The following is a 27,574-nucleotide window of genomic DNA, read 5'->3' on the forward strand; positions in this document are numbered from 1 at the left end:
AAAAGAATCTACAAGGGGAAAAAAGACTGATTATGGGAGAAATAGACAAGTTGCACTTTCTGTAAAGCAGATAGGAAAAACTCATGGGGAAGTTCAGATGGGGAAGAGGAAAAATGGAAACATCAAATAATTATTCCAGTGGACATGGCACAGATTCAGTAGCAATCTATAGCTATATTGCATAATGGAGCATTAAGACCAGGACAAGAACAATAGTATCTGAAAGAAGACAGATGTTTCTATGACGGAACATTGCTGTCACACTCAAGGGCTGGACTTGCTCAACTCACAAAGGAAACAGATTATCCAGAGAGAAGTTTAGTTTTCCATTAAAGGACTGATATCTGGAGAGAGGAAGGAGATTAGCCAGATAGGGTTGGCATCCAACAGTGAGAAAGTTTTCAGGATGCTGGATTAGCCACAGCAGAGTACATTTCATAGGCAATATAGCAGCATATATTTTGGAAAGGCCATGAAAGCTGTATCCCAATGAAAGGTACATTTATATATCTCGAAGTGAAATAGATGTGTTGTGGCCTATTTTATTTCAAAGCTTCACTTGCTGAAAAAAAGTTGCTCAAGAAAGCTTAGAACTGCTTGAAAAGTAGAAGAGATAATAGAGGAAATCCAATATACAGGTGAAACTCGAAAAATTAGAATATCGTGCAAAAGTTCATTTATTTTAGTAATGCAACTTAAAATGTGAAACAATATATGAGATAGACTCATTACATGCAAAGCGAGATAGCTCAAGCCTTGATTTGTCATAATTTTGATGATTATGGCTTACAGCTCATGAAAACCCCAAATTCACAATCTCAGAAAATTAGAATATTACATGAAATCAATAAAACAAGGATTGTACGTAGAACAATATCGGACCTCTGAAAAGTATAAGCATGCATAGGTACTCAGTACTTGGTTTAGGCCCCTTTTGCATCAATTACTGACTCAATGCGGTGTGGCATTGATGCTGTCAGCCTGTGGCACTGCTGAGCTGTTATGGAAGACCAGGATGCTTCAATAGAGGCCTTCAGCTCTTCTGCATTGTTCGGTCTCATGTCTCTTATCTTTTTCTTGGCAATGCCCCATAGATTCTCTATCCGGTTCAGGTCAGGCAAGTTTGCTGGCCAATCAAGTACAGTAATCCCATGGTCATTGAACCAGGTTTTGGTACTTTTGGCAGCGTGGGCAGGTGCCAAGTCCTGCTGGAAAATGAAGTCAGCATCCCCATAAAGCTCATCTGCGGAAGGAAGCATGAAGTGCTCCAAAATCTCCTGGTAGATGGCTGCATTGATCCTGGACTTAATGAAGCACAGTGGACCAACACCAGCAGATGACATGGCTCCCCAAATCAACACAGACTGTGGAAACTTCACACTGGACTTCAACCATCTTGCAGTGTGTGCCTCTCCATTCTTCCTCCAGACTCTGGGTCCTTGGTTTCCAAATGAGATGCAAAAGTTGCTCTCATCAGAAAAGAGGACTTTGGACCACTGAGCAACAGACCAATTCTTTTTTTCTTTAGCCCAGGTAAAATGCTTCTGATGTTGTTTGTTGTTCAGGAGTGGCTTGACAAGAGGAATACGACATTTGAAGCCCATGTCCAGGATCTGTCTGTGTGTGGTAGCTCTTGATGCACTGACTCCAGCCTCAGTCCACTCCTTGTGAAAGTCCCCAACACTTTTGAATGGCCTTTTCCTGACAATCTTCTCCAGGCTGCGGTCATCTCTGCTGCTTGTGCACCTTTTTCTTCCACACTTTTCCCTTCCACATAACTTTCTATTAATGTGCTTTGATACAGCACTTTGGGAACATCCAACTTCTTTTGCAATTACCTTTTGAGGCTTTCCCTCCTTATGGAGGGTGTCAATGATGGTTTTCTGCACAACTGTCAGATCATCAGTCTTTCCCATGATTGTGATTCCTACTGAACCAGACTGAGAAACCATTTAAAGGCTCAGGAACCCTTTGCAGGTGTTATGGCTTAATTAGCTGATTAGAGTGGACACACTGAGCCTAGAATATTGAACCTTTTCACAATATTCTAATTTTCTGAGATTGTGAATTTGGGGTTTTCATGAGCTGTAAGCCATAATCATCAAAAGTATGACAAATCAAGGCTTGAACTATCTCGCTTTGCATGTAAGGAGTCTATCTCATATATTAGTTTCACCTTTTAAGTTGCATTACTGAAATAAATGAACTTTTGCATGATATTCTATTTTTCGAGTTTCACCTGTAAAATAAATTGAAGTGATAAAGAAAAAAAATGCAACATATAAATGCAGTCTAAATGTTAGGTGCATATTGATATTTATTCCCCACTATACTGAAAAGGGAATGCCCAGGTGAAGAAGGTGAAACAGTATCAGTGAGACACTGACAACATGGACCACTGTTCTGCCCTTTGCAGATTTCATCAGGAAAGGATAGGAAACATGTACACTATCTCTTATCACACACACTCATGAACATGAAAACAAATGTTCTGTCTGATAGATATGAATCCTTTTATTGCTTAGATATATGGAAGCAGCAATACAATAGATATATGGAAGCAGCAATACAATATTCCTTACTGGTTTTAAAGGTTATGTTTTCTTTTGTTCTGCTAATTATTTTTGGTCATAATAAAGTTTTTACAGTAATCCCAAAACAATAAAAACTTTTCTTTCAAAAGCCTTCCTATTAGATTCACATTGTCTGAGTAGGAAGATAGGGGTGGGGGCAATTCCATGATCATATATACAATCTCTGATTAATGGATATGTATGTCTATTATTCAGTAACAGGGAAATGTGGTCTTTAGCCACAGATAATTGTTCAACAGTGACAGAGAATAGAAGATTTTTGAAATTCTGTATTTGTTTAACTTTTCAGTTCATTTTTTTCTTCTGTTCACTGACTTCGTTCCTCTCCTGGAAAGAAAGTAACTCTTCCCTCTCCTGCTACTTCCCTGCAAGTACTTTTCTAATGGGAAGCCTGGTAAAACTTCCACAATTATTCAGCATACAGTATCAACTCTGTTTTGAAATTCCAAACTATGGAAATAGCACCCTCTTGTGATAATGGAGTGGAAGAGATTATGCAAGATAAACTTGTTGCTAGGTAATATTGCTGATGAAAATATATGCAGAGGTTTTGACATACCTACTACTGTATCTAATAATGGAGCATCACTCCAAGAAAATAAAAATCTGATGACTTTTTTTTAAAAAAAATAAACTATTAATATTTGTTAAAACTGGACCTATAATTTATTTTAAACTAATTGATTAAAATGATGCCCCATTTTACAGAATCAAAAATCTGGAACGATTTCATAAGCCATCTAGTGCAAACTCCTGCATGAAGCAGAAAAATCCATGCCATGACTTGTTTTAGTGATGACTGCTTATCCGATCATTTTCTGGAATTCTTCGGTTCTGCAGGAAATCATTGATAGGTAAAGGTAAAGGTTCCCCTAGCGCATACTGTGCTAGTTGTTCCCGACTGTACGAGGTGGGGCTCATTTCTGTTTCAAAGCTGAAGAGCCAGCACTGTCCGAAGATGTCTCCGTGGTCATGTGGCCGGCATGACTAAACGCCAAGGGCCCACAGAACGCTGTTACCTTCCCATCAAAGGTGGTCCCTATTTTTCTACTTGCATTTTTTACGTGCTTTTGAACTGCTAGGTTGGCAGAAGCTGGGACAAGTAACGGGAGTTTACCCCGTTACACGGCACTAGTGATTCGAACCGCTGAACTGCCGACCTTTCGTTCGACGATGTCAGCATCTTAGCCACTGAGCCACCGCGTCCCATCTATCTTTGCTACTGTTGAAATATTTTTGCAGGCAAGTCATTCAAGTTCATTAAGTTTACTGTTGTCCTTTGGGACAGCAGCAAACATAGTATACACATTACACTAAGCACCAATGTAGTTTGATTTGGGCTTAACATATATTCACACAGCCACTGCAATTTATAACCATGATTTATGGCATTGATAGGCAAACCAGAATGCACCTATGCCTTCCCAAAGCCTGAGGAAGGTTTGGGATATCCCATATTGTACTTCCAGCAAATTTTCTATTGGTAGTCTAAGGATCAAATAGGTTATTGAAGAGTCTTAAGGCCAAAGGTACCTATTTTATCCTTCTGTAAACCTCTAGTGACATTGTAAAGTCTTTCTTTTCTTCAGCAGCCCACAAGCAGGATAAGGAATCATTGCCCTCCTCTTTATGATTTAGGGTGATGTTTGATTCTAGTTGTCATTTAACAAACCACTTTTAATATCTGAACCAGCCCAGTTCTTCTAGTCAGGTTTACAGTCTACATCTACAGAGATAATACACCAGGAACAGAGAGGAGAGGAAAACAAGTGGAATGGCCTTACTTGTAAAGAACTGATAATTGGCTCAACTTCCACAGCTTGAAAGACCGTTTTCCATGATCAGTGAGTTTTCCTTCAGTCTACAGTCTCAGACTACCTTAGGATGTTTTCTTGCCTCCTGCTACACATATGCTTATTAAAAAAATAAAAAAGAACTATTTTGGGAGATTTACACAGGCAAAAGCATTTTAAATTAAATTCATGCAGTTGGCCATCTCCTAGGAATACAATCTCCCACTCCAAAATCAATAGGATTTATTGATACTAAGACTACAGTTTAGTCAACTTGCTTTCTGACCTCAAAAGTCAATGCCCCAAGCTACTACTAGTCTTCAGAAGGATTTTAAAAAACAAACAAACCCAAAGACTTGGTAATCGCATCCATGCAATGTTGTAGACTAGTTCCATCATCATCCTTGGAATCTGTGGTGCTCTCCATCAAAGTACTAACCTCTAACAGAGTATAGCTTCAGAGGTGTTACTCAGAATATATGTTATTATCCACTAATATACTCTAAATAGCACTTACTACATCACTTCAGATAAATACTTATTTTTAAAAGGGGAATTATAATTTGTTTCACTTTTCCACTACAGAAATTAACAAAAAAATATTCTAATTAATCTTACTTGCTAGGCTGAACTCCCCAAATGTACCAATGAACTATAATTCAAACCTACAATAGGTAGGCATAAACCAAACATACTATGTGTTTTGCCTTAGAATGATTTTGTTTACATTCATACTCATGATTAGCTAAACTGTTTTTTGTTTTTTTAAAAAAATGATTTTTGGGGTTCAGACATCTCACTGAATCAGAAACTATACAAATTGTTCGCATAACACACAGGCTAACATCAATTGCCTAGATTATATAGCAATGTGTCATTAAAACATAGCCATTTTGGTTTGTTAATTATTTTTAGCATGCTGACAAATACAACCACATATCCCTACGAAGATACTTATATATCCAGTCAAACAGCTTATATACTTTATCGCTTCCTACTTATTTACCTACCCACACGTTTCGTTTACTGAAGTTTAAGGCGTATTATCATTGGTGGATAGCAATATACTCCCGCCCATAACGTGTAGCTATGCCCACAATGTTTTCCGCCATTAGTTAGGTTTTACTGGTTAAAAAGGGGTTAACCTGAGCTGCCATTGGATGAAAATCTTAGCAACCTTCCTGTCATGGGAACTTTCAGAAGCAGGCAGGTATTTTATTGGATGCGCGGAAGGAGGGCGGGGCTGCCTAGCTTTTTAAGTGCCCGATTTCCCCTATTAGTCTTAAGGGATCTTTTCCAAAAGGAGGTGAGATGTGGCGGCTGGTGTGGTTGCTGGCGGGAGTGACCGCAATCCCCCCGCACCAGGAGACGGCACGGGTCGCCCGCTTCGTGGCCCATATGTGTGAGTGGGGCGCGCTGGCTACGATCTCCACGCAGGATCCTCCGATGCGGGGCCAGCCCTTCGCCAATGTCTTTTCCATCAGCGATGGGCCGGTGGGAAAAAGTAGTGGGGTCCCTTATATGTACCTGACGGAGCTGGAAATCTCAGTGCATGACCTGAAGGTGAGCGGTGGCTGACAGCTTCGTCCTGGGTACGTTGCCTTTGAAGGAAGTGCCCGGCTGGTTTGGGGTTCTAATGTGTGGCCCGGCATGGTCGTAAAAGAAGAAAATGCAGTTTCCTCCATCAGCATTTTCGGTCAGTTCTTAGGGAAATATCCACTAATAACTTTCTTATGAGGAAGATTAGATTCCTCCGGATTACCAAAAATGATTTAAATGTACCGCTTCCCCCCCCTCCCCACAAGAACTAGTTTTTCCTCTGTATTGCAGGTTGGTGCGCTGCACTTTTAAGATTAATCTATAATGAGTCAAATTAAATCTAATCATGGTGTTTTCTGTGGCCATAAGAGCATAGCTTTAAAGACAAGTCCATCGGTACCTATTGACGTTTTGAAAAAGATGATGCAAAAGGAATCATGGATTATTTTTCAGCATAAAATTACAGAATTTTATGTGAGGTCCTGACTATTCCATTTAGTACATACTGTATGCTTCTGTGTTTTAGTTAATAAGCCTGTGGCATGAAAATTGCAATGTAAAGATTTGACAATCATAATTCAATCCCCAAGTTGAGCAGGAATTTCATGCCAGTTTTCTGGCTTGAGGCCGAGTTAGATATAGTATGAAAAACTGGGTGGGATTTTGTTTCATTTTTTAATATTGGAGTCTGGAATGGACTGTAACTATTGTAATGGCAAAAAGGTGTTTTAATTTTTCCTTCAATTTAAATAGCAATGCCTATTTTCTCAGAATGCTATTTATCTTGCAGTACAAAATAGAGATGACATGGCCTATTTTATCCTGTATGATAAACAGCAGGTTCTGATAGTAATTCTGAATTTTTAAATTGGACAAATGCAAAGATCTTATGAAAAAGAAGTTAAGTGTAAAAATATGGATAAGATTTGTGAAAAGGACCTTGGAATTATAGTTGATTACAATAAAATAGACTGAATTTTAGGCTGTACAAAGTAGAAATAGAATTGCAAAACAACCCAAAGTAATAGTTTTACTCTGTTCTATATTAAATCTCAATAACATATACTTTTGTCTGCATTCAGTGGTTTAGTCGCACTACCATAGTGCTCCAGTTATGCTAAGCTACATTTTTAAGCAGTGTTGAATGAATTGTAATAAGTAGATTTGTGCATTATATTAAATCACAGAAGTCACTTTATATATTATACTAAGCTATGGATTCATTTAATTATTAATACAATGTGTGAATGAAGGTAGCTACAGTGATATTTGTCTGTGTAGAGAGGAGTCAGTGTTACAATGATTATGGCTGAGTATTAAAAATACATGTTCTGCTTCCAAGTGATGAAGTTTTAGGGATGTCAGTGCTTTAAAAAGGCCAACATTTCTGTAATAGAAGGATAATTTGCACACACTTATAAGCTGAACATTCACAGCATTAGGTTTCGCAAATCAGATTTCTTATAGAACAAGGGCATTGAATTTTGAATCCACTTCCAAGAAAGATTGTATAAAATTATAATCTTAACTGGCCCATTCTCTTTACCTAGTATGGGAAATTGTCAATCTGTAGGGGACTCAGCTATCTGTTACTAGAGTCTTATGCTATTTACCTTACATATGACAAGCCATCCTCTAAAGTTCCTTTCAGTTCTTTCTTGGTAGCTCAAAACTCTATGATGAGTTTATTTGGAATTTTTTGACTTCACTCTTATCCATTCTTCTCCTTTGTCTTTCATCATCTTCTAAAATAATAGTGTAATTAGAAGTAATCTCTGTGTAGGTGTGTTTTTAAATATAGACGTCAAGCCATATTTACTTAAGTGTAGATGTGTTTTTAGTAATTTACTGCTGTGATCAGCAAATTTGAATAAATGAGAGACTGGGAGTCAGGCAAAATATATATTTAATAAACAATTATTAAACCAAATAGTTACATACATACTAATAGATACGTGATACATCATACTCTATGCGTTCTGTCCCCCTTCCTCACACACAGGCAAACGTAATACCTAGCACGCCTGCCAATTTTTTATTAGGTAAACAGATTAGAATTCTTGGCAGACCAAGGTTTTGGCAGCAAACTGCCGAATGTCTGCCAAGATAGGCTGAACTCCCATAAAGCAGAAGAGGACTTATCTTCAGTCTGTACCAGGAGCAACAAATTATCCACGAGACAAGAGTTTAGTCAATGTTCAGTCCAAAATATATCCAAGTCGAATTTCAGAGATCACGATGTGACTTTCAGGGTTTAACTTTGTCCGTCACAAAGCCTGAAGAGCAATCCCATCCACTTTTATTCCTGGTGGGGCGTGGCTCCGTGACTCAGCTCAATCTCTGGTCCTCCCACACCTCTTCCGTTGCTGTGCACGCTTCTCCCTCCGACGCTGCCTGGGATCAAGCCAGGATTCATCCTCCTCGCTCCCTATCAATTGGTGCTCCAATATGCCTTCTTCCTGGCACATCCCAGGCTGTTCCTTCTGGCCTTCGGATGGAACCTGAGGCATTGCCAGAAAGGACGGTCCTCACCTTCTGAGTCCTCTTCCTCTGTTAGGACAGGCTCAGGGGTCACAACACTTCATACTCTATGATTGCCTTAGTAAAAGTAGTTAGAACCATAAAAGGAAGGTTCCAAATAAAGAGATGAAATTTCATAGGAACCAAAGATTAAAAGACGTATTGAAAACATTCCTGTTTGGAGAAGTTCCTCCTCCTCAAATAATCTTCATTTAACCTGAAAAAGTAAGTACAAGCCAACTCTATGTAGAGCAAGTTTGATTTTTTTTAACTGATTTGTTTTCTTCTTTTTACTTTAACAATCTTTTTCTCTGCAAAAAAGCACTAAATCATCCACAATTTCTGCTTTCATGAAGAGGGATCCTCAGGTGAATGCTAGGCAGATAACATAGGCAGAATGTTTTCTAGCTCATCACTACCTTATTAGTTTCTTAGCAAATGCTGTGTAGAGAAACTTTGAGTAAATTTGAACTGAACTTGTCTGCACTTTGAATATTAATAATTAAATATTAAATTGTCTTCACGGGACTATCAGTCAAATGAATAGAAATTGTTATGATTCATGAGGAAATAAATAATACTTAAAGATAATTAGATGAAACGATGGCAAACTCACATACAGTTACTAGTGATTCAGCGGACACATTTGGACACCTCCATATGATTTGCAGTACATCCTTTCTGAGGGGATAGTTGCAAAGGAAAATTGATCTATGGGTAACAGATGCAGATCAATTTTAAAAACCATAGTTGTTAAGAAGTCTACTATTTGAGATTTGGCTGCAAACCCTGGGAGAGATGTACCAGTATGCTAATCTGGTTGCATTTTTGTGAATTTTTCCCCATTTGGACTAAAATGTGAACTGGGAAGTAGGGATGTAGCAAGCAGTTTCCAATGAGAAAACTAACTCAATAGGATGTATATGATTTTCAGCTGATGCTGGAGTGCCAGAAGACCAACAAATAAACCTGATTTTTGAAGTTGGTAAGGTTGTGAAGTTTTCTGCAGTTTGCAATGCCTTATTCACAACCGATATTGTAGGAGAATCTTGTCATGCAGATGCATCAAAAAACATCATCTGGTCTGGTTTAAATATGCTATGTCATCTTGCTTTTCCAGAAGGAACAAACTACATCCCACTGTTCCTTTTACTGTTGCTGTTTGGATTTATTTTGATTGAAAGATGTCTCTGTTATATCCATATGACACAATACAGGCGGTCCTGTATTCGTGAAAAATGGGCCTGTTTTTGGCCTCCCAACCCCCCCACGTGTCGCGTTTTTGCCTTCACCAGCCACCAGGAGCACTCTGCAGGCCTCCCAAACCCTCTGCGCATCCAGTTTTTGCAAAAAACAGGCCTGTTGTTGGTGAAAATGGAACGCGCAGGGCAGGGTTTCGGGAGGCCAAAACTGGCTCTATTTTCCACCCTCTTTTGGGGGGGGGGGGAAGTGTGTCTTATACTCTGAAAAGTATGGCATATCATAGCACAGGATAGAATGTCTAGCTACTGAAGACAGAATTCAGCAGGACTGTTTTAAATCAGATTTCTGGGGTGATAAATGTCTCACAGAAAGCACACTTCTATGTATTTGTTAAAAGACACAGATATCGTGTCTGCTGTAGATTCAAAGTCAAATGAAAAGGATGATATAGCAAGTTATGAGCAATCTTTCAGTTCACTTGACCCCAGATTGTAGTAGTTCAGACTAATCTGATAGTTACCTACCGGTAATAACAATGATTTGAAATGAAGATAATTGTTTTGAAAGACTGGAAACCTTATATGGACTTTTTACTGAAAGAAATGAAGAAATGAGATATTGACTTACAGGATGTTTGAAGTTTAAGCTAGACTTGGACTATATAAGGGACTGAAGAAATCTCAGAGGAAGGAGGGATTGTAAAATTGTGTCTACAGTGTCTCTTGAAAAGAAGGTAGGAAGCTATTCTAACTTTAGTTCTTTTCTCTTTTCATCTTTTTGCATTTTTTCTCTTTCTCTTTTCTTTTTTCAATTTGTCTTTCATTGTATGGAAAAATTGGTAGGTAGGTAGGTAGGTAGGTAGGTGAGAGGGGGAGAGAGAGGGAGATTTTCCCATGATGATATATTCATAATTATCTTAGTTTACAGGTGGTTCCATATTTCTTTAATATAGTGGTAACAAATAATATTGCCAGTATTTTATAGTTCATGTTTTCAATGCTTGCTTCTGATTGGCAGCAAAAAAGCCTCTAATGATCGATTACTATGCATTGCTGAGGGTTATGCCACAAACATTTCTACTCTCTTACTTCGAACTTCATGGAATGTCTTTTCTTCCCTTCTGAAGTATGCAGGAAGTTGTGACATCCTTAATCTGTATGTTGCTAGACCTGAATGCAGATTTTGAAACTATCCACTCCTGTTTGGGAGCTCAGCTATATCTCTGAAATGCTTTCTAATCTAAAATTTGTACGCATTTTGTTTGTTGTAGGAATATAATTAGCAACTTAAAGTTAAGCTTGTAAGACTGAAAATCTTAAATTCTCAAGAAATGCATGTCTAAACAAGTAAGCTGTGTCTTGTCAATTTGACTTCTATATTGACTGCTTGAGAAAACAAAGTTCTATAAATACCATGACCTTCTACTATGTTCCCTCTGTATGTGAAGAGAGATAAAGATTCGTTTGATTTGGATAATGCTTTTTAAAAGTCTTGATAATGAATAGTCCACTTATTTATTTATTGAACAATGCACATTTAGGGTCCAGTATCTTCTTGCTCATTAGAATCTTGAGTGAATATTAGAAGCTCTTCTAAAAATTATTTAGCTTTTGTTATCTTGTTTATATCTGAACTTTATGCACATTTTTCAGCTGAATTTAATATTAAATGTTCACATATTTTTTCATAGATGGTAAGAACAATAGAATTCTAGAGATCTTGAAAGCATTTTGCCTATTTGTGACGTTTTAGATGATTCCAATAAAAGTGCTTCATCTAGGACAGGCTTGTACATTTTGGGACTCTCTTCTTGAAATTAGAATCCATTGATTACTCCGTCATCTGTGTACAATTTGTCAGATAAGAACTATTGGAGATGGTTATAAAGTTCTTTCTTTGAAAAGAGAGAAAAATGTAGCATTGTTGTGTGGTGTATAAAATATGAAGAACCTAAAGAAACTTTTCAACAGTGTGGGTTGTATTTCTAAAAATGTTTTTGCTAATTCCATGGTGCTTATTGGACCATGAGGCTAACTTGTCCTTTCCTCATTCCGAAGGACAGTATCTTGAAAAAGTGCTGCTGTCTTTTTATCTCCAGCAATACAGATGACAGTTGGAGACATTTTCCACAGATAATATACTCAGTCATGAATCAGCAAATTCTTGGAATTTAGTAATCTCTATTTGGGTTAATATTGAAGCAACAAATGTAAAATGCTTACATTTAAATCATGTGCTGCTGTAACTTCACTTTTTCCCCCAAAATAAATTTGTTTGAATATTTCAAGAGGTCACAATTCAGTCTTGTGCCTTATAGAAAAGACTGAGTAAACATCATGTGATTTTTAAACTTTTACACTAAATAGAAAATGAAACAAGCAAATTCAAATGTTTTTAAGTAGGTTACTTTTGACAACTATATGTCTAATTATCTTTTATCATTATTTTACTCAATGAGCTAGAACTTTGATTAAACCCAATTTACTTCTTGTATTTCAGGTGAATGCAAATGCCTCCCTAACCATGTCCTTGGCACAGACTTCTTATTGCAAGAAGCATGGTTATGATCCACAAGATCCTCTATGTGCCCATGTGATCTTCTATGGTGTAGTTGAGAAGGTAAACCAATATTTGTGCTGGTAACAAGACTATAGATGTAAATTCTAGCTCGGAATTAGAAAAGAGTTCTCATAATAGTGTGTTTTAAACATTGATGTTAACATAATCTCTGTCTCCTGAGTCTGCATATATAACAGTAAAAATCCATATAAATATTTGACCCTGATGTAATGAAGAGACTTTCTTATTTTGTGATGAGGAAATAGCCACATAGGACAGTGCATTGTATTCTCCCAGCTACTTTCCTCATTGTGTGGGACTCTGATGCTGGAATCTCACAATGCTTTGCAAATTATGTGGCAAACTACTGAGTAAGTGATTATAGAGTATTGCTAAAAAGGATATTTGTCTGCTCTCTAGTTTTGGGATTTCGGAGAGAAATTGCTTTCTTCTTCCCAGTTGGCAAGGTGATGAAAAATCACCTTTGGCCTAGAAAACTTTATACTGCAACATGTTTATTCCTTTTTATTGTAGCAAAACATGTTTATGTAGGCATATAATTGCTGCAGTCAGGAGAGACTTTTGACAGTTTCAACATGTTCATAAAAATTCAATAAAATATCTACAGCATAACTATACAAATAAACATCACATAAAACAATATTGTTTTAATCTTCATTTGGAGCTTTGCATTTCAGACTTAATTCAAGGAACCAGGTGGTAGTAGAGAAGGTGAGAATCAAGTTCTGTTGAGTTTATAGGAATTATTCCAAAGAAATTGTCTATAGTATTATAGTTCAAATGACATCAGTGTTTGAAATTGGGGTGGCACATACCCATGACATTATTTGCAATAGGCAAAATTATTCCAGAATGTAAGAGACAGTGACCCAAAGAAATGTGAGATAAGGACAAAAAAAGAAATACAATTCTAGTCTATTTCAATGCCATTAATTATACCCCTCCATTATCTTATTCTACCAAAATACACAAATTCATCCATCTGCTCAATATTTTCACTATTTATATAAACCTGAAACTATTTACTATTTTCCCTATTAAAAACAGCTACCTTACTCTTTGATGCATTATCAGTTCCATATGCTTCATTGCTTCGTATAATACAGTATACTTAGTGTTTGTTGCAAATCATTCAGTTTTCAGTCAACAATATGTGACTCTTTGCATTGAAAAGTATAAATAACATTCACAGTGCCTGCCAACTTTCCTTCACCTTCACCACAAACATTCCTTATAATTATATCCATAAATATATGAATACATGTACACATCCTTGACTTGCATATTGATTGTGCTCAATGTCAAACCATTTATTAAACATTCCACTTGTTCTCATGCATGCTTTATCTCCATCTTATTGCATTCAACAGTTAACCTTCAACTCTATATTCACATAAAGCATTCAGTAAATGAATCCTGATTTTATCACATGCTTTCTCTAAGTCAACAAATGAACAATAAACTTTCTTCTCATTTTCATAAATTTCTCAATGATTGCTGAAAAGCAAAACTCTGCACAAGGCCACACTGCTCTTCTCAAATTTTTCTCATTGTTACCCGATATAAACTTTTAGCATGTACGATTTGTACATGATAATTCATAAAATGATTTAGTACAGTTTTAAAAACAAATGTAATCACTATCCAAGACTAAAAATATTTAGTTCCTAAACACTACATGGTCATCCAAGCAGTAACTGGGACCAAATGAAAAGCAGCATGTTCTGCTTTTTCTTTCCAACTAAAGGTAATTCAACTTATGGGCACACAATTTTCCAGCTGTTGGTTGTGAGACTATTAGCTAGGTGCAGAGGCAGCAATTCAAAGTCTACAATTCCACTGGATTGAGTCCCAACAGCTGTTCAACTTCTAGTTATATGTTCTGTTATGTCCTGGATTGTCCTATCTTGAGAAGACTTGCAGAAAAATATAATGGTTAACTGATTTGTTGTCTTTTATATTGCTGAAATCTCTTTTTTTAGGTTCAGAATGGTACAGAAGCTGATTTTGCAAAGACAGCACTGTTCAGTAGACATCCTGAAATGGAATTTTGGCCTAAAGGGCATAACTGGTTTTTTGCCAAACTGAACATCATCAACATTTGGCTCCTAGACTTCTTTGGTGGAATAAAAACTGTGACCCCAAAAGACTATTTTAACGCTGTACCCTAGTAAGTGCTCCATTTTGTTATACAACTTTTGAAGTAATATTTTTGAACTCTTGATTTATGATTCTGACACGTAGTACAAACTTGAATTCTCTCTCCTCTTTATCAGAACCACTTTAATGTATTTGTAGTTAAAATCCTTTATCTGCTTAAATCAGAGCCATCTCTGCCATGGTGCTTGCGTTATAGAACATCCCCTCCCCCCCTCTTGAAATTATAGAATCAAGATCACGTGAAGTGTTAATACCACTTTATAATGCTTTAGTAAGACCACACTTGGAATACTGCATCCAGGTTTGATCACCACAATGTAAAAAAGGATGTTAAGACTCTAGAAAGAATGTAGAGAAGAGCAACAAAGAGATTAGGGGACTGGAGGCTAAAATTTATAAAGAACAGTTGCTGGAATTGAGTATGTCTAGTTTAATGAAAAGAAGGACTAGGGGTGACATGATAGTAGTGTTCCAATATCTCAGAGGTTGCCACAAAGAAGAAGGAGTCAAGCTATTCTCCAAAGCACCTGAAGGCAGGACAAGAAGCAATGGATGGAAACTAATCAAGGAGAGAAGTAACCTAGAACTAAAGAGAAATTTCCTGACAGTTAGAACAATTAATCAGTGAAGCAACTTGCATCCAGAAGTTGTGAATGCTCCAACACTGGAAGTTTTAAAGAAGAGATTGGACAGCCATTTATCTGAAATGGTATAGGGTTTCCTGCCTGAGCAGGGGGTTGGACTAGGAGACCTCCAAGGTCCCTTCCAACACTGTTATTCTAATTCTAATTCTTTGACATTCCGGAAAGCCCTCAAGGCCTGACTATCAGGCCTGGGACTCTCAGGGAACTGAAGTCTTACTTAGATGGCTCCGTTGTTGAGTGTCATTATTATCCTCCTTTTGCCTATGTTTTATGTTTGATTGTTATGATATTTATTAATATGGATTTTTATATTTTATACCTGTTTTTACATTTGATTGACATACCTGTTGTTTTTATATTTGTTGTTTCATGTGATAGTTGTGCACTACCCAGAGTCATTTCTGGCAAAATGGGAGGCAATGTAAATTAGATAGATAGATGAATAAAATAATAAAATAAAATAAAACTGCCTTTTTCCTTTCACTTTTGAGGAAATTGACTACTATATAATATGTCACATCCTATGGCTTATCCCAAAATGACAGATAGCTGTCTCTTGTTTGTAGATAGCCAAAATAGAATTACATGAGATTGTGTAGTCGCATAAGTACCTCCGAATATGCATAAAAGATAATGAAATTTCTATAGCCTGCCATCTATTCTGGTATTGTCTGCTCTGGCTGATAGTGGCTTTCCAAAATCTCATGCTGAAATTTTTCTCTGCCTTGCAGCTGTGATCATGCTTTGCTTTTATCATAGAATTATGAAGGAAAAGTGCCAAAATGATTACTTCACAGTGCCAAGATACCATTTTAACTATTTTTCTTGTTTATCCTTTGTAGGGATTAACGTTTTTTGGATGTAACTGAACATCTCTCCTTCCACTAAACAGTTCCATAACAAGAAGATAAGGACTCTCTGGGAACTGTGTAAAAGTCCAAATTTACATAGTCATTTGAAATTCTGATGGACTGTTTATGCAATATGCACTTTTTGTGAGGGAACCCCTCCTCCATCTTTTAAAAGTCTGAAATTTGTGCCAAAAAATCTAATTCTATGAACACATTTTTTAGGATATGCAAATCGACACAGCCTGCATAATTCATTTTGCCTTTAAGACTCAGATTTTTAAAGAGAGCTAATTATTTTTCAGCAAGTCTATAAAAATAAAAATTCAGCTGGGGCAAGAAGAATATAATCATAAAACAGAAGTAAAGGAAAATTTGGGAGAAGAAAAAGGGAGGTAAATAATTGTAAATTTAACTTTGGTGTGACCAAATATTATCATATATTCATCTGCACTATGCCTTGATTTAGAAATTTGTAAATAGCATCTTGGATTCCGTCCCTGCTCACCTGTTGGATGATTTTATTGTTGGAATCAGCTGTGGAAATAATTGTACACCATGATTTGATTTGATTTGATTGTATATTATGTATTATCTTTTATTCTCCAACCAGAATTTCATTGTTAAATGGGTGGTTAAGTAAATTTATTAAATAAATAAAATGTGTATAATAAAATGTGTGAATAAGTCAGTGACCTGTGTTCAGAAAAATGAAGGCTAAACAAAATGTGACTGTGGCAATTCTGTAAAATTTCTTCAATCGCTTATAAGAGCAGTAGAAAGGGTAATGAAATATGAATATTAAAAAAAAAATGCTACATAATCTCTAACCTTTGTATTAGTGTGCTTTGCCTAGTAGAACATGTTTGTTTTTTAATGGCTATGTGCTGGTCTATGACCGATAATAAAGATTTGTTTGATTTTATATATGATATGATATGAATGGCTTAACCTAAGTGAAAATATTTCTGTACTCATTCGTATTTCTATTTTACTGTTAAAAATAGAACTTTCTTAAAAATGAATATATTTCATAATATATATTTCAATAGCTAAATGCTGTTACAATTAGTTTGACCCTGGAATTAAGCTCACCTCTAGCACTAAATAGTAATGTAGTTTGTTTCCCTTTGCTTTCATCATTCTCTAGACCCAACCTCCAAGGTTTTAAAATCATAGTTAATGCCCTTACCTGATTTGTAAGCCCAGCCACTGGGGTCTATTCAACAAACCATGGCTTTTTTTGACGAATTTAGCCATTTAGTGTAAGTAATTTTCATCTATGTAAATCTTGGTGCATTGTTTTTTATTTCTCCAAATTCTGAATACTGATTATATTTTATCAATTTTAGATAGTTATTTTAAAAATCAATTAAATTATTATTGTTGTATCCAGAATGTGACATAGTGGCAGAATTTGAAGGAATGCAAGCCACTAGTGAATTCTTCTTTGTTGAAGAGAAAGGTGCTATTGTGATTCCGCTTCTCCTCAAGAGGCCATTATTGGATGCAATGGGATTGGACAATTTTTGTTCAGTCTTCAATCTTAGATGCTGCCCAACTTCCCAGAGTCACTGAGAGTCAGGCATCTTACTATATAAATATTTATTTTCTATTTTATTTTATTTATTTATTTTGTCGAGTACGTATTAGATAATATATACAATTATAAGCATGAATTGAATACATAAAATGAATACAATTAAAGGGAACATTAGAACAGGGACGGTAGGCACCCTGGTGCTCTTATGCATGCCCTTTAGTATTAGTAGATTATAATTATTATCCTTCCCTTTTTAGGGAAATTGTAGAGAAGGTAATAGTTTGCAGTCCCAAAGGCCTTGGAGGAAACAGATGATCTTTGAACCTTTCCAGTTTGTTTTAGGTTGTGTTATAGCATCAAGATGTGATTAATAGCAAGTAGGGATTTGTGGATGACCTCTGGTGGGCTATGTTTGTCGCTGGTATTTCCACCCTAACCCCTTTTAATTTCTTGTTCACTTTTAATACCATTGCGTTGGGAATGGAAGCCCTCTTCTTTGGTGTTTTTCTTCTTTCTTCCAAGCCTGGTTTAGAGTCAGGGGTGTGTGTTGCGGGGGGGGGGGGCAGGGGGAGAGGGGGGGGAGGACTTAAGCTTCCCCTTTGTTGTTGTCATAGGGAAAATAATGTTTGAGTGAAATTCCGTATCTTTTTCATGAACAATAGCCAGATAAGTATGAATATATGTGCAGTCTTTGTAATATAATGCATAAATGGAACACACATTCTGTCTCCATATAAGTGCATTGCTTGCTTCTTATAAATGGCGTTCTCTGTTCATAGATCCACATGGGTCCTACCAGGCCCATCTTCAAGCACTCTTTAAAAAACTAGCTTTCCCCCAGATTTTAGATGATTTGGGCTCTGGGAATTATGAGAAATGTGCATGGTAAGTTTTGCTCCTTGAATGAATAATCTTTTTAATGCTGGAGTATTTTAAAAAATCTTCACAAAGTTGTCTGGGAAATATAAATACTTGAATAAGGTCTGAGGTTGCCAAGTTTATAATGAAAAATGAATATAATAAAACTCACAAAAACTAATACAAACCCAGCCAAAACACACTCGCCTTTTGTTGGAAATGTGTTTCTAAAACAAATTTATACTTTGTTTTATTCACATAATTTTTTGTTGTTAGTTGCAAAGTCATGTCTGACCCATCGTGACCCATGGTCTATGTCCCTCCAGGCCTTCCTGTCCTCTACCATCTCCCGGAGTCCATTTAAGCTCATGCCGACTGCTTCAGTGACTCCATCCATCCACCTCATTCTCTGTCGTCCCATTCTTTTGCCATCCAATCCCATCCAATCATTCCCAGCATTAGGTTCTTCTCCAGTGAGTCCTTCTCATTAGGTGGCAGAATATTTGAATTTCATCTTCAGGATTTGACCTTCTAAAGAGCAGTCAGAGTTGATTTCCTCTAGGACTGACAGGTTTGATCAACTTGCAGTCCAAAGGACTTGCAGGAGGCTTCTCCAGCACCATAGTTCAAAGACCTCAATTATTTGGCGCTCAGCCTTTTTTATGGTCCAACTTTCACAGCCATACATTGCAACTGGGAAAACCATAGCCTTGACTACGCTCTTTTGTTGGCAGGGTGATGGCTCTGCTTTTTAGTATGCTGAATTCATATAATTAAAAGAGTTATAATCTTTACAGACAGTAAAAGAGGCTGATGGTAGCTGCCTTTGTTATATTGTTACCACTTTGGCTGAGGCATATTTGGAAATACATTTAATTTATATTAACAGCTTTTCCTACCTTTTTGAATAACCAAAGTGACTTGCAGATTTTTTACTATGATAAAGTGCATACTTTTCATTACATACGAAAAATCTATTTTATATAATTATTGCATTGTTAAATAATATGAAAACAACTATTCCTGGAATGAATTTGAATTTTTTGTTTGTTATGCTTAATGTACAATAAAGTGAAGTGGATGGAAAATTTTAGAAGTGTGAATCATCTGCAAAAAATAAAGTTAGTAATATGCACTATGCTTTCTGAATCAATTTTTCTGATATGAACCATTTATTTTAAAAGGGGGGTGTTTTCTGTATTTACAGATCATTTTGCATTTCTATATTTAGAACTTTTTTCAAGTTTCTACAGTTTATTTTATTGATTGATATAATTTATATAGCTGCCCATCTCACAAAAAGCAACTCTGTTTACCACTTAGATTTCTTCAAACTGCATTCAAATCAATGTTTTGATGAAAGATGTCAGCAATTTGTGTACTAAGATTTTGTTTTAGATCACCTATTTTTGCGTATGTGTGTTTATAAAGGGAGTCAAATCAACTAGGCCTTTAAAAAAAAGTAAGATATGGTACAAATTCTGGCTGAAAACAAAATAAATATGGAATGCACAGGATGTCTTTCAAGAACAATGAGGGAATTAAGCATTTTAAAGTTTTTAATATTTTTCTTGCCATTCTTGGATAAACCATTTGCCTGTTTTTTTGTTTTTTTATTCATTTATTCAATTTATAAGCTGCCTCAATTGATTGAAGCTGTTCAAGTGATTCTAGATGATATGTACCGTAGTAAAACAATAAAACAAGTAGAAAAGCAACAATAAATAACTGAAAAACTATATAATACTATACTGAGGAAGGAATCTGCATTTCCCTTTTATTTAACCTCTACCAAAGAGAATTAAGGTGCAGCAATCTTGAGTTTCTTTCTCTTGTTTTCCCAAGCTAAGGTCACATTTTCCTAACAGTTGCTGTTAATTTTGCTATATCTTTCCCCCAGGAGTGGGGAGGGAATGGGGATTTTGCAGTATCCTTACTGCAACACACCACCTGCCACACCCACCAAGCCACGCCCACCAAGCCACATCACGCCCACCAAGCCACGTCCATGAACCGGTAGTAAAAAAATTTGGATTTCATCACTGGTTTACATGCCATACATCTGATGAAGTAGACTGTGATCCACAAAATCAAATTCAGCAAATTGTCTTTTCTTTAGTACCACAAGACTCTGCTATTTTTGTTCACGAATACTAGACTAGAGCAACTTTTTCTCAGGAAAAACTAAAGTAGGTGGATAGCTAGCAGCTTATTTGTTTGTTGTTTTGTCAGGAGTGGATCTTGTGAAACACAGATTATCTCAGGCCTCTTCCATGAAAAAAAATGCTACAAGATGGGAGTGAGATAATCCCTTTAGAAAGCAATAATTAATATCTCTCTGGCAGCAAATGTGAAATTTCTAGGAGATTAGTGCATTGAACCTAATAAGAATTGAATGAAACTTCCCTGTAAGGGGAAACCTACACAGGTAAATAGTGAGGCAGGTTTGGCTGGGACTTCTCAATTGAAATCCTGATTTGGCTATTCAAGAGTTTTATTTTTATGTACAACCTGTTAGCCTTTGAGAGAGCATTGATGAGAAAAATTATTAGTTTTGCTTCTCCTTGGGACTTAAAAATGATAATTTTGACTATATACAATCCAGGTTCTACTGGAGTCTTTCCGTCGGGTTTTGTTCTCTCCCTCTACTAATTTTTATACATCTTCCTTTTCTCAGATGACAAAGGCATTCATATTGTCTTCCATTAATATCAAGTAGCCTGGGAAAATCTGCTGCAAAGGCAATTGGCTAATTCCTAATAGCAGTTTATGAGTGTTGATTCTGGATTCATTGTCTGGGGCAACAACAAATGAGTTATTTATAACCGTAACTTGGTTCTGCCAAAGGGTTGTTTTTAAGCAGTCATGTACTTCCTGTAAAATCTTTAAACTTGTCATTGCCGTTAACCCAAACAAGCACCCCTCACAAGACTTGAAATACAAACAAGTTCTCTCAAAATTGCAATAAATTGTATTTATATTAATAAAAGTTTATTCTAATTTAGATATCCCATAAAATTAAAATACAGACTTTATGCAGAGAGAACATTTTATAACCAACACAAATCCATGTATTTATTTCTAATCTAGGAATGGTTTCCAAATTATTTTACATTCTCTGTCAGATGTCAAGATTCCTTGAGACACAATTCTAGATATCAAAGTAGAACTCCATAACTCATAACTCAATATACTTTGTGGTAATACATGGTTTCATAAAGTTTAATAAAAATATCATAAGTTGAATTGTGATTTCAACTTTTAAGATTAGTTTTATTCACGTATGAATCATTTTTCAAAATTTTTGAGATTTACAATATTATCACATGTTAAGAAAGAATGAGCCAATCTGATCACTTCCTTTATAACAGTTTTTAGAAGACAAGCTATCCAATTTAGCAATCAGAAGTGGGATAATATACTAATGAAAAAACTTATCAATTGTCTCTAAAGATAATATTTGATAGAAATTTAATAATCTTCTTGCATTGATATTCCCATTGCTACCTATCTCTTATCGCATCTAAATTCTGCATCTATTTAATTATACAATTTTTGACTTTATATTGTTTGGATATATGCTTTGATCAATGTGTTTTGCGTGTTGTTTATTCTTTCTTAAAGAGAAAAGAAAATATATTTTTCTCTGTATTAGTTTTTCCTTTTCAAACTACAGAGCATAGAATCAATGGTAAGGACTAGTATGCTTTGAAATAAATGGACTAAACACAGGTCTTAGGTTAGGGTGAATGGAGCCCCTTCACTTGATGTCTTTCTTTTAAGTGGCCAGATGCTAGTTTTTGCTGTATTTTGTACTGTGTTTTTGTCTTGATTTTCTGGTATATATTCTGAATCACCCAGAATTGGTTTGGGTGGTGCCTAATACTAATAAAATAAATAATAAATGGAACCACTTATGTCCTCCAACAACATATTTAACACCAGCAAACAACTTCTGCCTATCCAGGTCCTTGGGAAGGACTTGATAGTGGAAAAAAGTGCCAAATTTAGTCTAAACATCTGACTGACTGTGCAACCTATCATAATAATCTCTTTGTAGGTTTATAGTTATTATCTAGACCAGAAGTTTAAAATCCTAATATTAATACACACAAAATTAAATGTTTTTGCAAATTTTAAAATATAGATAATAAGCATTTAAATTCCAATCTGTTGTATTATTGAAGTGTGGATGGAAACTGAAATGTGCTCCTCTGATGCTGGAAGTTTCTTTATGTATGTGTTTATCTATGCACATGGGCAAACACATATATGAAATTAATATATTTTATACTCATAGAAAAACTCAGAAGTATTTTTATTTTCAGAAACATAATTATTGGTATTAGTCACCTCTTAATGTTGTTCTACCAAGTGCTGATTAAGGACAATTTCAAATGACTATAGTAAATCAAATCAGCATATACAACTGCATAGTTTCATGTATGTTTTCCCCCAACCATGTTCCACAATTAACAACCGCATAAAAGATACATGTAGTATTGCAGTCCTGCAAATAATCAGCTCTTTTCCAAATTTGATCCCTTCTGAACCTGAATATCAATATCCATAATCTCCTGCCGTAATATGATCTTGATGGTTAGAATTGTGAAAGTATGAAATTCCATACACTGAGAGAAGCTCACATAGTAATTAAAAGGATAAGAGAGAATGGAATCAGAACAAAGAAAACTTGCTCCTAGGTATCTGCTCTCTGGAGAGAAAAGATGGAAGCAGACCACCTAGAACCTTCTCTGTAGAAAGGGGAAGGAAGAATTTTTACAGCTTGGATCCACATCTCTCCAAGCGCTAGGTCCGTGATGGTGAACCTATAGCACGCATGTCAGAAGTGGCACGCAGCACCCTCTCTGATGGCACATGAGCCATCACCCCAGTTCAGTTCCGCTGCGCATGCGCGGGTGCATCCCACTGGCCAGCTGGTCTTCGGCTCTCTGCTGCGCATGCACAGGGGTGGGGTGCATGTGGGGGAGGCAGCTCACACGTGCATGGGGGGCTGTGCATGCATGTGGGAGGGTGGGGGGCGTGCACAGGGCCCACACACGCATTTGCAGGGGGCAGGTCGCATGCGGGGACACAGCACACATTCCATTTTGGGGGTTCGGACATGCACTTTGGGCACTTTGTCCAGAAAAGGTTAGCCATCACTGCTCTAGGTCGACATCTTAGCTGGAATTGTCCCACAGGTTACTATGTTTTATTTCAAAGGGTGTTTACTGGTTAAGTGTATCAATAGGCTTGATTTTTTTTTATATCTGTTGATTCTATCTCTAGATTTTGTGTTCTTTGCACTTGTTCAATGAATTGTTCATTTGGCTTTATGCAACTTGGGAGAAAATCAGAAGGCTGAGCTCAGCTTCTCTAGCCTTCAGTCCTTCCAAAGCTGGATCCTGCATGGGGGTTGGTCATCGTGGCTTTAGGAAAGACTAACCAGGCTCTTGCCTGGGACTCCCACTCTTAAAGGAACTCCAGTCCATATCAATTTATGATTAACTATTTTCTGATCTCTTCCCTTTTGCTAGGAGTCAGTTGCAACAATAGGCTTATTATCATCCTAGTGTTCTTCCTGCAGATGCCAAATTCACTTTTTGGATCAACAAGTGCCATCTTGTGTAATCAAACGCAGCATCCATGTCTAAGTGGGCATTTTTCATGTCTGCATTTATTGTATCTTGTCATCTTTGCTTTGGCCTTTCACATCTATATTAAAGCAGAAGGTATGTGGGCAATGGAGTGGGATGATGCTCATAGAACATAGCTGTACCACTGTAGGCGTTTCTCCTGCATTTTCTCTGATAATGGAACGGTGGTCTTTTGCTTCCAAACTGTATCATTGATGACATGGTCACCTAATGACCAACGAACTATGCACATGGCATATAATGTGCTCAATGCATTTGTGACTGGCCAGCACTCAGCATTATATAGAGTTGCTGGGTGCAGTGTTGTCTCCTACACCTTGGATTTTAGACAGATTGGTATATGTTGATCATAGAGCACACTAGTGATCTTCCACCGGAACCATGCTTTGTTCACTCTTGATGCTGCCATCACTTTGTAGATGGGATCCTAGGTAATGGAAGGAGTTGATCTTCACTAGATCTTCACTGCTGACTTGTATGGTGGTGGTGCTCCTTAGGCTGGTCTCTAAATATTCAGTATTTTTGATGTTGTGGTGAAAGGGAAATTGACAAAGGCAATTGTTCCATAGTTGTGATAATATCCATAACAATGTTGAACCTTGATGAACATCAATTTTCACAGGAAAGCTGCCAGAAAGGCCAACAGTGCATCTCATGTGACAGCTGGTATTTGCATGCAGCATCTGGACCCATGTAATGAGTTACTCAGGCATACCATGGTCACGTAGCATGTACCAAATTAGCTGATGCAGAACATGGTCAAAGGCCTTTTCAAGGTCTAGGAAAGCCAAATATAAAGGTTTCCCTTTTTCTTAGTGTTTCTCTATTAGCATGAGAACTGCAAAGATGGAGTCAGGAGTACTAGAGGCTTTGACTAAAGCCACATTGATTGGTACTGATTTTTATGATGTAAATGCTGGTTGATGATCCACTCAAAAATTTTCATTGTGTGTGCAAAATTTGTAAAATTGGGCAATCTGCTGGATCACCTTTATTCTATAAGAGTGTTACTGTTATGCTCATCGTCCAGTTAGCAGTCATGAGGCCAGAGTCCACAATGGCATCGATGAAATTTGTTAGCCAATAGGCTAACAATAAGTTTATATGATAACATTTAATATACTCTATTTTTATAAGTAAATTATCATTCCCTCCCCCCCCCAATATCCAGGTGGCAACAAGTGAAAACGAAAGAGCAGCCAGACAATCACCAGCAACAAAGTACTTTAGATAACTGTATTAATACTGCTTGTACACATACAATTGAAAAGATTGTTCCTAACATACAAGAGTCCAAAGATGGCGGGGCCTGAACAGGCCCACACTGACACTTTCAACCAGGGCATGGGGGATGTGCCCCAGGATATCCTGTAGGAAGAAAATGTGGCAAAGGAAATCTTGGAGTCTGACTATGGCTATAGGCTGGAATCAAAGTGCCAGATAGCTACCATGGATGAAGCTAAGGCAGATATTTTGCACTAAAATTTGGAGATTGCGTAAAACACCATTTTTGCTGGAGTTCAAAGTTTAACAATCACTGATCATTCCAGATATACATGTTTGTAGCCATTTTTAATTGAATTTTCTGATGGTAGAGCAAAAGAGTGTGTATTTCAACCTTATTGCCTGCAGGTGGTTTCTGAAAGATCTCAATGGGCTTTGCACTTCCTGTGGAGGCAGTCAGAAGAACAAAGCCTTTTCTCTTGTCTGTTCCTTGTCCTGCTATCTGTTCAATTGTGGTCTTCAGCCTTCTTCTTCATCCCCAACTGGCTTACAACCTTGGGGGGGAAATGAAGCTGAAAAGAATACTTATCAATGCCATCCTTCAGGCTTTGCTCCCAATTGCAGGTAAGATAGGCTTTTCATATTCTAAGAAACTATTTAAAAAATTTCTCTTCCCCGAAATGGAGGAAAGAGCAAGCTTCTCTTGCATGTCATATTCTGCTTGTACCAGGAAGGAAATCTCTGTGCAAACTTGTAGTTGCGTCTCCTTCTTAAAAATCAGCTACGCATTTTGTTCAAATTCCATCACTTTGGATCAGTGCTTTTCAAAAGACAAAGTTTTATCACCTGATGAAAAGCTGGGCTGGCAGATGGATTAAAAAACATTTTAATGTCCTGTGGTTTTGGCCTGGAAATCATGTGAGCCTGCTTCCATTTGCAAACAATGTTGGACTAAAAGGGTATCTTTTGGCATTGCTGTCCACCTACTAATAGTGCACTGCTCCAGCAGAATTTACTAGTGGTGTCTATTATTCATGAGGGATAGACTATCCATAGTCTGTCAATGAGAATTGTCACTGTCATGTCTTATATTTTATCAGGGAAATGTCACGTTGTGAGTTATATGGCCTTACGGTTACTCAAAAGATGCATCTTTCACTTCGTAGAAATCAGTTGATTATGATGGTGTTGTCACAGGCATACAACATATTAATCAATGTAGCATTTGATGTTTACAAAAAACAACATACTTATATTAGGGATGAATAAAAAGAATGAACAAGTAATATTTTGCAGGTTTAGACTAAGTATTATACAGACTTATAAGTACTGAACATAGTGAGAATAACTTTGGAAAAATAATAAATCTCATTTTTAAACACTACATACTTCTGAGCTGCAACATTTCAAACCCTTACCATTTCTATGGTTGAAATCCAATGGACACATATTGAATAATCCCAGTGGACCTGATAGATTTTTTGAATAAGTATGCCTAGAATTATGCTGCAAATTTTAAAAACATGTTAAATTACATAAAAAATCATATATGTATTAATTTGTTTTAAAAATAAATCAGAATTTTTTATTTAAATTGCATTTCCAGACTATTAAGTTTTAACTATTCATCTTCTTTATAAGAGAGTTGGATAACATTTAAAACAAGCAGAAGTTAAAGGGGTCAGATTTTATTCCTTTACTTTCATGATCAACATTATTCAGAAGATGCATGCAAACATCTTACATTCTGTATTAGTGTGTCCTGTTTGCATGTCCTGAAAGCAAAGAAAACAAAACATGTTAACTTTTTACCTATTGTAGGTAGATTATTCCTATTGTATGTGTTACATGTTGAGTGGTACCATTGCAACAGTTTGAACCGGTGCAAGTTAGTTTTCTTTACAGGCTTCTATTTTTAAGTGTTCATTTTACATGGCAATACAGTAAGTAAAACACAAATGTACATTCTCTCTCTCATGATTTTCTGAATTGCAACATAATGCCCACTTAATCCAAGGCTCATATCAGTTCAAAATTGAAGAAGAAAATATAATAGCAAGAACAAATGAAATATATTTTCATCAATACATTATGCCTTTCTATGTATTGTAATAATTTGGATATTATTGCTCTCCAATTAAAAAAATCAGCTTTTGAATTTCTAGTTTTCTAAGACTAAATGTTATTAGTCCTGCTTACTAAGATTATTGATTAAAATTATATCGACAAGTCTTGAAAACTATTGCGTCTTAAAGGGTAGGCTTTGGATGCATCTACCTAGCACAGTTTTGTTCACAATCAGCAAATAGGTTTTCAAATACTTGGGCTCTCTAAACATCAAAGCAATATCATATGCAAACCTTTTGGAAAGAAAATATAGAATGTTTGACTTTAAAGATGTGTTCTAC

The 27,574-nt window shown here is 36.5% G+C and overlaps 3 protein-coding genes across 7 annotated transcripts in view; 2 read left to right on the forward strand and 1 right to left on the reverse strand.

Annotated features, from left to right (window-relative positions):
* RCSD1 (RCSD domain containing 1) overlaps nucleotides 1-5,433 on the reverse strand; it is a 43,151-nt gene extending 37,718 nt beyond the window's left edge. For 2 of the 4 annotated variants that reach the window (XM_060686323.2, XM_034413880.3), the window contains exon 1: nucleotides 5,398-5,433. The gene's annotated coding sequence lies outside the window, so the exon portion shown is untranslated. Of the gene's footprint in view, nucleotides 1-5,393 lie in introns of all 4 variants that reach the window. The other 2 variants (XM_060686322.2, XM_060686320.2) reach the window with 2 other exon arrangements.
* Nucleotides 5,434-5,620: 187 nt separating this feature from the next.
* On the forward strand, nucleotides 5,621-16,806 carry CREG1 (cellular repressor of E1A stimulated genes 1). 2 transcript variants are annotated; one of them, XM_034413924.3, is made up of 4 exons: nucleotides 5,621-5,950; nucleotides 12,149-12,268; nucleotides 14,212-14,399; nucleotides 15,876-16,806. In XM_034413924.3, coding segments are annotated over exons 1-4 (561 nt in total). In that variant the 5' UTR covers nucleotides 5,621-5,698; the 3' UTR covers nucleotides 15,877-16,806. The 2 variants fall into 2 exon arrangements, with proteins under 2 accessions (XP_034269815.1, XP_034269822.1); XM_034413931.3 differs by lacking the exon at nucleotides 15,876-16,806 and having other exon boundaries at nucleotides 5,648-5,950; nucleotides 14,212-14,400.
* An 8,824-nt stretch (nucleotides 16,807-25,630) lies between these two features.
* CD247 (CD247 molecule) overlaps nucleotides 25,631-27,574 on the forward strand; it is a 29,817-nt gene continuing 27,873 nt past the window's right edge. The window contains exon 1 of the mRNA XM_034413958.3: nucleotides 25,631-25,790. Coding sequence (XP_034269849.1) covers nucleotides 25,733-25,790 — 58 coding nt within the window. The 5' untranslated portion in view covers nucleotides 25,631-25,732. The remainder of the gene's footprint in view (nucleotides 25,791-27,574) is intronic.

Source organism: Pantherophis guttatus, chromosome 5 (genome assembly GCF_059756535.1).
Source record: "Pantherophis guttatus breed Tessera chromosome 5, ASM5975653v1, whole genome shotgun sequence".
Lineage (NCBI taxonomy): Eukaryota > Metazoa > Chordata > Lepidosauria > Squamata > Colubridae > Pantherophis > Pantherophis guttatus.

Excerpts from the sequence above, each read along its gene's own strand:
- CREG1 (XM_034413924.3), top strand. The coding sequence starts at position 5,699 with ATGTGGCGGCTGGTGTGGTTGCTGGCGGGAGTGACCGCAATCCCCCCG. Across the intron at positions 5,951-12,148 it reads TCTCAGTGCATGACCTGAAG|GTGAATGCAAATGCCTCCCT; the intron begins GTGAGCGGTGGC and ends CTTGTATTTCAG. Across the intron at positions 12,269-14,211 it reads TCTATGGTGTAGTTGAGAAG|GTTCAGAATGGTACAGAAGC; the intron begins GTAAACCAATAT and ends CTCTTTTTTTAG.